The 13583-nt window shown below is 41.5% G+C and overlaps 1 protein-coding gene across 2 annotated transcripts in view; it reads right to left on the reverse strand.

The window, feature by feature from the left end:
* Nucleotides 1–13583, reverse strand: part of acads (acyl-CoA dehydrogenase short chain) — a 261122-nt gene that overhangs the window by 186707 nt on the left and 60832 nt on the right. For both annotated transcript variants that reach the window (XM_068055209.1, XM_068055208.1), the window contains exons 4-5: nucleotides 11589–11700; nucleotides 8321–8472 (exon numbers count right to left, since the gene is read on the reverse strand). In XM_068055209.1, coding sequence (XP_067911310.1) covers nucleotides 8321–8472; nucleotides 11589–11700 — 264 coding nt within the window. The remainder of the gene's footprint in view (nucleotides 1–8320; nucleotides 8473–11588; nucleotides 11701–13583) is intronic.

Raw genomic sequence — 13583 nt, forward strand, 5'->3', positions numbered from 1 at the left:
TGGTGAGGAATTTGTAGATGTGCTAGTCATGATGTTCCAAACTCTCTTGATTCAGGAATTGTCCCCTTAGATTGGAAAACTATCAATAGCACTCTATTATTTAAGAAAGGTACGAGAAATATTTGGAAATTATAGGTTGGTACGAATACGTAGTGTGACGAAGGTGGTTCCCACTGTTCAACTCCCCACCTGACCACAGCAAGTGTATTTGTATTAGAGTTTAGCCCCTTTGGTGCTTTTTAAAAAATAAACAGACAAAATGACAGGTTTTCTTGTAGGTTTTATAAAACAGAAAGTCAATTGTTTATTGATCAATATGCCTTATCCTGAAATTGTTGCAACCGTATCCACTCACACATTCGCTCATGCGCGCGCACATACACATACACACACACACGAGACAGATAGAGAAGAGAAAAAGGAGAGTGGCTTTTAGTGGGGAGATAGGTTATGATAAACCTGTTGAATTCTCTTCAAGATCAAGTTCTAGATAGATGCAGGCCTGAATTGATTGTAGATTATTCTCTTGAATGAACGTTCTGTTGAAGACGGTGGGTTACTTCTAGCACTCACTGCTGTATAAGGTAGATGTCAGATTTTTCAACGGGTCACATGCTTCCTGGCTTGGCTGGAACTCAAGCTGTTAGATGTTGCTCCTCTCCTGGGTGAGTCTCTCTGTCTGGCTGTCTTTTTTAAGGCAAAGCTGTTATCTCTCATCTCCTGTTAGGAGACACTCTGGTTTCTTCCCAACGGTGATCACACAATGGCCCAGGACGTGGCTACTTCACATCTCCTTTGTTTCAGAAGAAGACATTCAATTCAAAGGGCGGCACAGTGGCGCAGTGGTTAGCACCGCAGCCTCACAGCTCCAGCGACCCGGGTTCAGTTCTGGGTACTGCCTGTGCGGAGTTTGCAAGTTCTCCCTGTGACCGTGTGGGTTTCTGTCGGGTGCTCCGGTTTCCTCCCACAGCCAAAGACTTGCAGGTTGATAGGTAAATTGGCCATTGTAAATTGCCCCTAGTGTAGGTAGGTGGTAGTGAATATGGGATTAATGTAGGATTAGTATAAATGGGTCGTTGTTGGTCGGCACAGACTCGGTGAGCCGAAGGGCCTGTTTCAGTACTGTATATCTAAATAAAAAAAAAAAAATTCTGGAATGTTTTGGGATACATGTAGGATGGGTTCCATTGACACCTTTTAGCTTTGAAGACTTGTCTTTTATCTTTGACAGACAGTTTGAATACACAAAAGACCAATTCCTTTTTCTTCGTCGGCTATTTTGGACCATTATTCACTTTTTAAAATAAAGGTTCATTTTTTTAAAGATAAAGTCCGTTTTTCATAACTCTTCAGAGTTAGTCCATGATTGTTGTATCATCGCACTTCTGGTGTGCGTAACAAGGTCTAGTAGTCTAATGTGTGTTGTGGAGCCTTTAATAGAATCTGTTATTGGGGATGGAGTGACTGAGCGCTTAACTAAATATGAACTGATCAGCATAGATTTGTAAAGGGTAAATCAAGTCTAACAAACATAGGTACATCTTTTGAGGATGTAAGGGAGTTAATTATATGGACTTCCAAAAGGAATTTGATCAGGTTCCACATAAAAGGCTGTTAACAAAAATGAGAACACAAGGAACTGGAGGTACCATATTGATATGGATTGGGAGGTAGCTAAAGTGTAGGGATAATTGGTACGACCTCAAATTGGCCGGATGTGACTAGTAGTAACCCAACCCCAACACCCAACCTCCCTACCCTGTGATTTTAACACAGTGAGGATGAAAACAGGAGTAAAAATCTGCAGGACGAATTGGTAGTTTACAGATTCTTGTTATCAATGTAACAATGTGACAGCACAACTAATCATGTATCAAAGTCCTGCTGGTCACCCAGCACCTGCCAGTTACAGTAAAGGCTTTGTTAATCCGGCATTTTACCAACTGGCAAACTCTATTATCTGGAATTTCCAAAAGCTTCCAAAGCTCTCCCGGGCCAAGTTTTTCCGAGTGCAGTCGATTGTTCTTGGCATTAGTTAGTGATGCTTGTTGGAAAGGACTGACTCTCATGCATACTACAGGTATATTGGTGCACCAACCCCAAAGGATTAAGGGAAAATTAAAAATAGGCTTTCCCAATGCTGGCCCCTGGGGAATTCTTTGGTCTTCCGGTGATAACTTCGGACTGGAATGTCAGATCTCCACCCGCCTTCGTATGTGCAACTCTTGATTAACCACAATTTTTGATTGTCCAGCACCTCTCTGGTTCAGCATATGCCAGATAACAAAGCTTTTCCTGTACTTACTTTCTTCCTGCAACACTCCTGTTTTCTCCAATTTATTTATCCAGTTTATTACCCTCTTACAAAATTTGACCTTTTCTTCAGGCCTGTCTTGCTGCCAATCTTGTTAATCTATTTACTTTTCTTGTTTCTATTTTCAATATCATTTCAATGAGCTTGCTTACAAACAGAGGGACGGACACCTTTCCCATTGACACTGACCTCCATTACCAACACTGTCAGTCAGAAAACCATCCCATTTCCTGGCAACACAGACCGATAGAAAAAGCTTCAAATTACAACAATGTAACTAAAACATGTCAGGCACAGGCAAAAAAATACATATGGGAATTAATAGTGGATTATAGAATGGTGATGGTTAGTCATGCTATGTATGTTTCTTTTTACCACTTCTCAATATATAATCAACATACTTCCTAATCTTGTCAAAATGACTTATTTTTAATGAAGAAAAGTTAAAATTCTGTCTAAATGCATGCATTTTCTGGCTTTCTAAAAAATGAAAATACAAAAATAAAATGTGGGCAGGGTTCCCAGATCCTTATCAGACTTTGAAAAACATTCCTGTGAGCTTCCTGTATACTGGCAATAAATCAATACACATTAAATAATTTACAGACAGTTTAATTGTTTCCATTGTTTTTGTTTGTACATTCACATGCTTTCTCACAAGGAAAACATAACAGGGACAAAAACACACAGAAAATAGAAGGAAAGGTGTGTGTTATCCAAGAAAAGTCTGGGCATTATTATGAGAGCAATGATACAGCTGAATTAAGGCAACTGCAAGAACTTTGAAAACGTCTGCACCGTTTCGTAAGTGTTAATACTGGGAGCTACCCCAAAGGGTAGTTTTCTCGGTGAAATATATCCCAGAGAACTGTTGTTAATCTTCAGACCCCCAATATGACCTGATCAATGTTTCAGCCTCATTACTCACCATTACCTCAGCTAACAGTCCTGGCTTCTGCTTTTCAAAATTAAGGTATTGGCTGGCTTTTCGCTTGGTTGGTTTGTGACTGTGTATTGGAACTGGGTTTAGAAATTTTAATTAGAATTTTCAAAATTGATATCAATAATTATAGTGCTACCACCAACTGAATGTCACACAATCACCTTCAAATAAACTACCCATACATACCATCACACACGTTACCCACATAAACACATTCCATATTTACAAGCACTTACATACATACTAGCTGTACATACAACTGCTCATACACTGCCTATACATACCATTATATACACACTAGCCACAAAACATGTGCAGTGTGTACTATCTACAGATGCACTGTAATAACTTATCAAAAGTTTTTGACAGTACCTCCCAATTGTGCGGCCTCTACCACCTAGAAGGTCAAGGGCAGCAGGCATATGGGAACAACATCACTTCCAAGTCACATACCATCCTGACTCATAGGAACATAGGAGCAGGAGTAGGCCATTCAGCCCATCGCGCCTGCTCCACCATTCAATACGATCATGGTTGATCATCCACTTCAATGTCTTTTTCCCACACTATCCCCATATCCCTTTATGTCATTGGTATTTAGAAATCTGTCAATCTCTACTTTAAACATACTCAATGACTGAGCTTCCACAGCCCTCCGGGGTAGAGAATTCCAAAGATTCACAACCCTCTGACTAAAGAGATTTCTCCTCATCTCTGTCCTAAGTGGCTTCTCCCTTATTTTGAGATTGTGTCGTCTGGTTCTAGATGCCCCAACCAGGGGAAACATCTTACCTGCATCTACCCTGTCTATCCTTTTAAGTATTTTGTAGGTTTCAATGAGATCACTTCTCATTCATCAGAACTCTAGAGAATACAGACCCAGTTTCCCCAATCTCTCTTCATAGGACAGTCCCGCCATCCCGGGAACAAGTCTGGTCAGTCTTCATTGCACTCCCTCTATGGCAATAATATCCTTCCTAAGGTAAGGAGACCAAAACTGCACACAGTACTCCAGGTGCGGTCTAACCAAGGTTCTATACAATTGCAGCAAGACTTCGCTACTCCTGTACTCAAATCCTCTTGCGATAAAGGCTAACATACCATTAGCCTTCCTAATTGCTTGCTGCGCCTGCATGTTAGCTTTCAGTTACTTATTGACAAGGACACCCAGGTCCATTTGTACATCTACACTTTCTAATCTCTTACCATTTAAGAAATACTCTGCACATCTATTCCTCTTACCAAAATAGATAACCTCACATTTTTCCACATGATATTCCAACTGCTATGTTCTTGTCCACTCACCAAGTCTGTCCAAATCCCCTTGAAGCTGCTTTGCATCTTCCTCACAACACACGTTCCCACCTAGTTTTGTGTCATCTGCAAACTTGGGAATATTACATTTGGTCCCAACATCCAAATCAATGATGGTTTGTGAACAGCTGGGGCCCAAGCACTGATCCTTGCGGTACCCCACTACTCACAGCCTGCCAACGCGAGAATGACCCGTTTATTCTACTCTCTGTTTTCTGCCTGTCAACCAATCCCTAATCCATGCCAGCACATTAACTCCTATCCCATGTGCTTTATTTTTACTAACCAACCTCCTGTGGGGAACTTTATGAAAAACCTTCTGAAAATCCTAGTATGCAACGTCCACCAACACCCCTTTATCAATTCTGTTAACAACATCCTCAAAAAACTCCAACAGGTTTGTCAAACATGATTTCCTATTCATTAATTCATGTTGACTATGCCCAATCAAAGCATTATTATCCAAGTGTCCAATTATCACATCCTTTAGAATAGATTCAAACATTTTCCCTACTACTGGTGTAAGGCTAACAGGTCTGTAGCTCCTTGTTTTCTCTCTCTCTCCCTTCTTAAATAGTGGGGTGACATTTGCTACCTTCCGACCTGCAGCAAACATTCCAGAATCTATAGAATTTTGGAAGATGATCATTGATACATCCACTATCTCCATAGCTACCTCTTTTAACACTCTGGGATGTAGAATAATAGGTCCTGGGGACTTATCAACCTTCAGCTCCATTAATTTCTCCAATACAACCTTCTTACTAATACTAATTTCCTTCAATTCCTCATTCTCCCTAGTTCTTTGGATTTCTAATTCTGGGAGATTTCTTGTATCTTCTTCATTGAAGACAGACACAAAGTAGCCATTTGTATATTCCCTGTTATAAATTGTCCTGACTCTGCCAGTAATGGACCCACATTTGGCTTAACCAAACGTTTCTTTTTTACATTCCCATAGAAGCTTTTACAGTCCGTTTTTATGTTTTTTGCTAGTTTACTTCATATTCTATTCTCCCTTTCTTTATCAGTTTCTTGGCCCTCCTTTGCTGTATTCTAAAATCCTCCCAATCTGCAGGTTTACTACTATTTCTGGCAACTTTATAGGCCTTTTCATTTAATCTTATACAATCTGTAACTTCCTTTGTTAGCCACGGTTGACTGCCTTTACTTTTGGAGTTTTTGTGTCTTTACATTGCTATAAACTATGTAATAATTGTTTGAAGACTATCCATTGTCTATGCACTGTCATACCTTTTAATGTATTTTCCCAATCCACCTCAGCCAATTTGCTCCTCATACCTTCATAATTTCCTTTGTTCAAATTTAACACCCCTGACTTCAGATTGAAGTACCTCACTTTCAAACATAATGTAAAATTCTATCACATTATGGTCACTCATCCCTGAAGGTTCTTTTACAACAAGATTATTAATTAACCCTTTCTCATTACACAATACTAAATCTAAAATAGCCTGTTCTCTAGTCAGTTCGTCAACATACTGCTGTAGAAAACCATCCCTAACACACTCCAGAAACTCGCCCTCCACACATTAGGGCTCATTAGGTTTACCCAGTCTATGTGCAGATTGAGATCACCCAAGGTTGAAGTCTCGGACAACTACCGCCATTCTTTCAAAGTCGCTGAGTCAAAACCCTGGAGGTCCCTTCCTAAAAACACAGTGGGAGAACCTTCACCACATGAACTGCAACGGTTCATGGAGGAGGCCCACCACCACCTTCTCAAAAGCAACTAGGGATGGGCAATAAATGCTGACCTTGCTAGTGACTCCCACATCCCAAGAATGCATTTAAAAAATATATACTTTACCCACACATGCAGCCACACATAAATCTGCACATATACCACCCATATACACTACCCATATATAAAACTGCAAATAAATTACCCGCATATATACCACCCAAATACACTAACCACACATACAATGACAAATGCACTACGCACACATATAACATTGGATCAAAACAGCACCTAAACTTGTTTTGCACTTTCTCAGAATTAAGCATTTGGCCTATAAAGATTTATTTCCTTACAACACAACCATTAACACAAATATATTTTTGTATTTCAAGGTAACAAGAAATGAGAAGCAAAGGGCCTGTAACAGATTCACAAAAACCTCCAAAACATATTGGGAAATTCGCACTAAAAACACTATCTGCTGACCATGAACTAAAGGTTAACTGCCGAGCTCCAAAAAAATCACTTCTTTTTGCAACTTCCTTTTGCGGTACACCCTGTTCATGTCATGCTTTAAAAGAAAATTTACCATAACACTTTAGTTCTTAGTGATTGGTCATAAGTCGCCTCTCCTGGAGATATGCAGCGACTGCAGAAATTCACCAGAATATTCTCAATCCTTGAGGATTCACAAGGATACTCTTGTTTGTTAAGAGATTTCCCTGAGCACTCCACTTCCTCAAGTAGTCATTTCACACCAGATGTGGAGTGGAATACTCCTACAATCTCATCATGGGGAAACTAAAGCAGCGAGCAGCAGACCAAATCTGGATCCCGGTTACAGTAATACTGGAGCGGTTTACATTGGTTCTTTACCAGATGTACTCTCAATGCTACAGTTCAGAATGCCACATTTTCCTTTTGATGCTCTCATTAGTGTGGAGACTCCATCTAATCTCAAGGATATTGATGATTCTTATTTCTGGAGGAGGTTTACTTTGCCATGCCATTGCCTTTTGTGGATTAATATAATTCCCTGTCATAGTTCTAAAACCATAATTCCTCACGGCATTTTGTTTCTAACCCATTAACTGAAGGTCACTTCTCAGTTTATCATCTCTTTCCTGTGTATTTTCAAATGGACTAGTTTTCTCATGATAATTCACCACAATCTTATTTCTCAATTCTGAAACTTCTGAGGGATTTAGGGAATACTTTTACTTTCACAATTCTCATTTGTCAGCAAACGTGATACTCATTTATCTTGTTTCCTGTTTGCACTCATTTTCACTCAGAAATTTTTCAAAGCGCTCCAGTTTTCTACAGCAATTCATCAAAATGCTCTCACATCCCATCCAGCTTCCTATATATGATCTATCCATAGCTTCGGCTACAGAAGCCTTGTTACAACGTTTACTTCCTCTTGATACCTAAGTTCAATCGTCACCTCGATACTTTTATTTATTTATTTAGAGATACAGCACTGAAACAGGCCCTTCGGCCCACCGAGTCTGTGCCGACCAACAACCACCCATTTATACTAACCCTACAGTAATCCCATATTCCCTACCACCTACCTACACTAGGGGCAATTTACAATGGCCAATTTACCTATCAACCTGCAAGTCTTTGGCTTTGGGAGGAAACCGGAGCACCCAGCGAAAACCCACGCGGTCACAGGGAGAACTTGCAAAGTCCGCACAGGCAGCACCCAGAATCGAACCCAGGTCCCTGGAGCTGTGAGGCTGCGGTGCTAATCACTGCGCCACTGTGCCACCCTTTTCTGCCACTTTTGTGCCAACACCAATACAATGCTGCAACCCCTAAAAAATCTCTCTTAAAGGTATCATGTTAATTCTACTCCTGCATATCGTCAATCTGCACCTATACCTAAGGTTCTTTAGAGACATTTGTAAAACCCAGTAAATAGCCTTACCTTTTCAACTGTAATAACAGCACACAATAGCAACACCAATAGAATTACTGCCACTCTCAAACAACCTCTACACAGCAGAATCTGCTCATCCACATCACCTCCAGTTACCTTGTGCTTGAGTGATTTGTCTGTAGTGGCAAAGACAATTGCAGCAGAAGCATCCCAACTATTTGTGATCCACGCCTTGGTGCCATTTAAAATCCAGTGGTCACCATCTAGTCTGGCATTGGTGGAGGCTGCACCGGCATCACTCCCATTCCCTGAAAAGCACAGATGCCTAGTTTTGAAAGACTGTGTCAAGCTTAACTGGCAAACAACAACTCAAAAATAACTTTTAAATACATAAAACGGTATGTAAGCATTATTATGCTCGAACAAGTGAACAACTGTCCAGATTTGAATCAATCCTGGTGTCACTGAATCTCCACTTCTTCAATACCTTTTTTCTTCCTTTCTGCTTTGTACTTAGTGTTCACTTGCACTGTAGACCTTGATCTTTCTTTGATATTTCTCAATTAAAATAGAAGCCTGCATTAAGTTTTTGGGCGAGATTAAGAATACTACTAGCTTAGCATCTTGATCTGATCTTGTTTTTTAAATTTAGATCTTATTTTAAAGACCTCAATCAAATCTCGGCAAAGTTTATGCTTTTCTAGAGTAAAAGGCACCAGCTCTTTAAGCCTATTGTGGTACCTGATTAAACAAATCTAGTGACCCTGTTCTGAATCTTCCACATGGTCTCTATATTACCCACCATGTAAGGGGACTAAAACTGGATACAGTATTCTAGATGAGACCTAACCAAGGTCTTATACAAGATGGGATAGTATTTTGATTTTGGATTGAATTGTTCTGCCAATACATCCTAATACACTACTAGCTTTTACTATAGCCTTGCAGCATTGATTGTGAACCTCGAGTTCATGTGCTGTGACACCTAGGCCTTCCTCCCACTCAATAGCCTGAAGTGTGCAACCAAGCATGCTTTATACACATTTAGTGATAGCCCTACCCACATGACTAACACTACATTTATCTATTAAATGACATCTGCCAGACATGGGCTCTTTGCCCAATGCATCTAGATCTGCTTGTAATCTATTTTTGTCACCCAAGGTCCGAAAACCCACTCAATGTTTTGTATCATTCATGAACTTGAGGACAGTTTTCCCAAAATCTTCATCTAAGGTAAAGATGGGGAAGAACAATGGCCTTAGTACCGATTGCTGCAGGACTCCATGGTAACTGATACCCATATAGCATCATTGCCCATTAATCAGAATGTTCTATGAGAACGTAATTTTTTTTTATCCAACCAAAATCTGTCCGCTACTCTTATATTGTTCTACTGTGGTGTAGTGGTATTGTCACTAGACTAATAATCTAGATGTGCTGGGGACCTGGGGTCAAATCCCACCACGGCAGCTGGTGGAATTTAAATTCAATTAATTAATTAAAAAATCTGGGATTTTGAAAGCTAGTCTCGGTAATGCATCCATTGTGACTCCAGACCTACAGCAATGTGGTTGACTCTTAACTGCCCTCTGAAATGGCCTAGCAAGCCACTCAGTTGTCAAGGGCAATGAGGGATCGGCAACAAATGCTGGCCAGCGACGTCCATATCCCATGAAAGAATAAAAAAAACTATTGTATGTCAGCCTGTCAAAGTCTTTTTGAAAATCAGGGTATACAATGTTAACCTGGATACCTTTTTTTATTTGTTTCATGGGCTATGGGCATTGCTAGCAAGACCAGCATTTGTTTCCCATCCCGAATTGCCCTGGAGAAGGTGATGGTGAGCTGCCTTCTTGAAACGCTGCAGTCCATCTGGTGCAGTACACCCACAGTGCTGTTAGGGAGGGTGTTCCAGCGGCAGTGAAGGAACGGTGGTATATTTTCAAGTCAGGATGGTGTGTGGCTTGGAGGGGAACTTGCAGACATGCTCCCACATATCTGCTGCCTTTGTCCTTCTAGGTGGAAGAGATTGTGGGATTGGAAGGTGCTGTCGAAGGAGCCTTGGTGAATTGCTGCAGTGTATCTTGTATATGGTACACATTGCTGCACTGTACGTTGGTGGTGGAAGGAATAAATGTTTAAGGTGGTGGATGGGGTGCCGATCAAGCGGGCTGCTTTGTCCTGGATGTTGTTGAGTTTCTTGAGTGCTGTTGGAACAGCACTCATCCAGGCAAGTGGTGAGTATTCCATCACACTCCTGACTTGTGCCTTGTAGATGGTGGACAGGCTTTGGTCAGGAAATGGGTTGCTTGCTGCAAAGTATCCAGCCTCTGACCTGTTCTTGTAGCCACAGTATTTATGTGGCTGCTCCAGTTCAGTTTCTGGTCAACGGTAATCCCCAGGATGTTGGCAGTGGGGGATTCGGTGATGGTAATGCCATTGAATGTCAAGGGGAGGTGGTTAGATCCTCTCTTGTTGGAGATGGTCATTGCCTGGCACTTGTATGGCACGAATGTTACTTTTCACTTATCAGCTCAAGCCCAAATGTTGTCCAGGTCTTGCTGTATGCGGGCACGGACTGCTTCAGTATCTGAGGAGTTGCAAATCGTACTGTACGTCATACAATCATCAGCAAACATCCCCACTTCTGACCTTATGATGGAGGGTAGGTCATTGATGAAGCAGCTGAAGATGATTGGGCCTAGGACACTAGACTGAGGAACTCCTGCAGCAATGTCCTGGGGCTGAGATGATTGGCCTCCAAAAACCACAACCATCTTCCTTTGTGCTAGGTATGACTCCAACCAGTGGAGAGGTTTCCCCCGATTCCCATTGACTTCAATTTGGCTCGGGCTCCTTGATGTCAGTGCACAGTGCACCTCTAGTGATCTCTTCTACCATCATACCTATAACTGAAGTCAAACTAATGGGTCCATAATTTCCCAGTTCTGCCTTATTGTAATTTTGTATATTACAATCACACATGTCCCTCTCCAGTCCTTGGGAACAATCCTGGACTCCAGCAATCTGTTTAATATATGAGCAAGATGCTCACAGAACACAGACTCCAGTTTTTTGAGCACCCTTGATGAATGCTGTCAGAGCCAGCAGCCAGATCTGTTTGTAGATCCCTTGTATTGGCCAGGAGAATATCCACATCTCGCAGGGGAAGAAAAGAATTTTGCAAGATCAAATACAATACGTCCAGAAACATGCAGATTTCTGTACCACACAACAGCACACTGACAACAAATAATTTGTCACAATGAACAAGGTATTATGAGAGTTTTTCCACTGGTACTTTAGAAGGCCTTTCTAATATTTAGCATTCAGCCCACATGCTATGGTTTCCAAACATGTACCCTCAATCTGTCATAATCTGTCTCTATGCACCAGTGCTCATGCTTAGATTGTGGCCTACCTGGTTCACTCAGACCAAAGCAGCCAATTTTAGTTCCATCTGTGAATGAGGTTATCCACTTGTGCTTTTGTTCTTCTGAACCGAATTTCAAAATTGGACCCAAATACAATGACTGGAAAAGGAGGAGAAAACTGTGAATTGTTTATTGTATTTTTAACAAATAATATAACTGCATGAGAAAATCTGAACACAGGGTTGTACAAGGAAGCAAAATATCAATCTGGTACAACTGACACGCACTGATCTATTTACTAATTTTATCATAATTTAGGAACAAGAAAAATAAATCTAAAAATGAGCCTCCACATTTTTCTTGGATATGGTTTCTTAAACGCCATGGGGCCTCTGATACCTTGCTCAAGTATCAGTAGAATTATTCAAATTCAGGAGACATCGCAGCCTCACCAAATGTTCACACATGTACTTCCAGCAGAGATCACAAAGTATTTAGAAGCCACAGCCTTAACTGATCTTCCCCCCTTCCAAACACAGCAGTGCTCAGACCAACTGAAGAACCTCCACTAACACGCTGTGCTGTGGCTCCTGGTCTCCCAGCTTAAATCAGCTAACAAAGTGCAGACTGGGTTTTGAAATTGGAATTTCTTAGTCTCTATGGCTCTGTTACTCACTGGCGTAACCAGCTGTACGTTCAGGGGAAGCCAAAATGAAAATCTTTTTAAACAGCAACAGGAATACATGAATAATCAAAAGCTGATATCAACAATTCTATAAAACATTCATAGTTTGGAAGTACATCATTCAGCAGGAATACTTTTTATCAAAACATGAAATGAGTTGTTTATCACAATACCAGTCCATAGGTTTGCAATCATAGAAAGTTCTGCTACTAGCTCCTCTGATGGTTCTGTGGGTGATTACTTCATTTAGTGTAGTATTGAACCATATAAATCAGGAAGATTTAGGACATGAAACTGAGTAACTTAGTGCCACCATTGTAGGTATCCGTGTGCGCGATGCGCCACTGGCTGCTTCCTGCACGGCATTACTGAATTAGAATGGGACATGCATTTGCACCCCTGTGTGTGCCCAAAGACCTTGAATGGATATTATCATGATGCCCGTTAGCCAAATGGGCTGGTGCAACACCAGGATACCAAATTTGTCAAAGCATGTGCTGGCAGTGACTGCATTAATCATTCCTGAAACAACTAGCGTTATGAAGCAAGTTGAGCCTTGTTCTAGGGCTATTTAAAGGCCCACTCAACGAGGTTGTAGCTGTGGTGTTTTGACTTACTTTTGCTAAGGCAAAGTTTGTGGAAGCAGTGTTTTGAGTTGCTGGAGCAATTTGGAGATATTTGCTGAAGTAATTTGGAGATATTTGCTGAATGTAACAAGGGAGGAAAGACCAGTGCCTTATATGGGTACAGGGGAAATTGTTGCAGTACCTCTTGGTGAGACCACACCAAATAATTCATCTCGGTGAATGCCCGCTATCCTGGCAGCAACCACGATTCATTTATCCCGCGCCAATCTGCATACTTGCCTACCTCCAAGACACACCAGAGAATGGATGCTCGATGACATGAGCTACTCCCTCAACACGTGGCTGATGACCCCCTTCCACCATCCCACCACGCGAGGTCAGAGGGCCTGTAATGAGAGCTATGGAGCGACCCAGAACACTGTGGAGCAAGCCATCGGCCACCTCAAGCAATGGTTCCACTGCCCAGATCACATGGTGGGGGGGGGGGGGGGGGGGGGGGGGGGTGGATATCAACAGTACTTGCCTGACAAGATGTCCATGTTTCTGGTGGTGTGCTCCATCTTCCATAACCTAGCCATTCTGAGGGCCCAGCCACTACCAACTGTGATCTGGAGGCCACAACGGGAGAAGCAGGAGGCACAGAGAAGACCACATCCACATGTGACTGGCGTAGCAAAAAGGATCATATTGTGAGGTTTTGCTTCAGTTAAAAGGAACTTCCCGACTCCAACATGGACCCACTATTGCCTAACTGTACATCTATATCAGAC

This window comes from Heterodontus francisci, chromosome 23 (assembly GCF_036365525.1).
Source record: "Heterodontus francisci isolate sHetFra1 chromosome 23, sHetFra1.hap1, whole genome shotgun sequence".
Lineage (NCBI taxonomy): Eukaryota > Metazoa > Chordata > Chondrichthyes > Heterodontiformes > Heterodontidae > Heterodontus > Heterodontus francisci.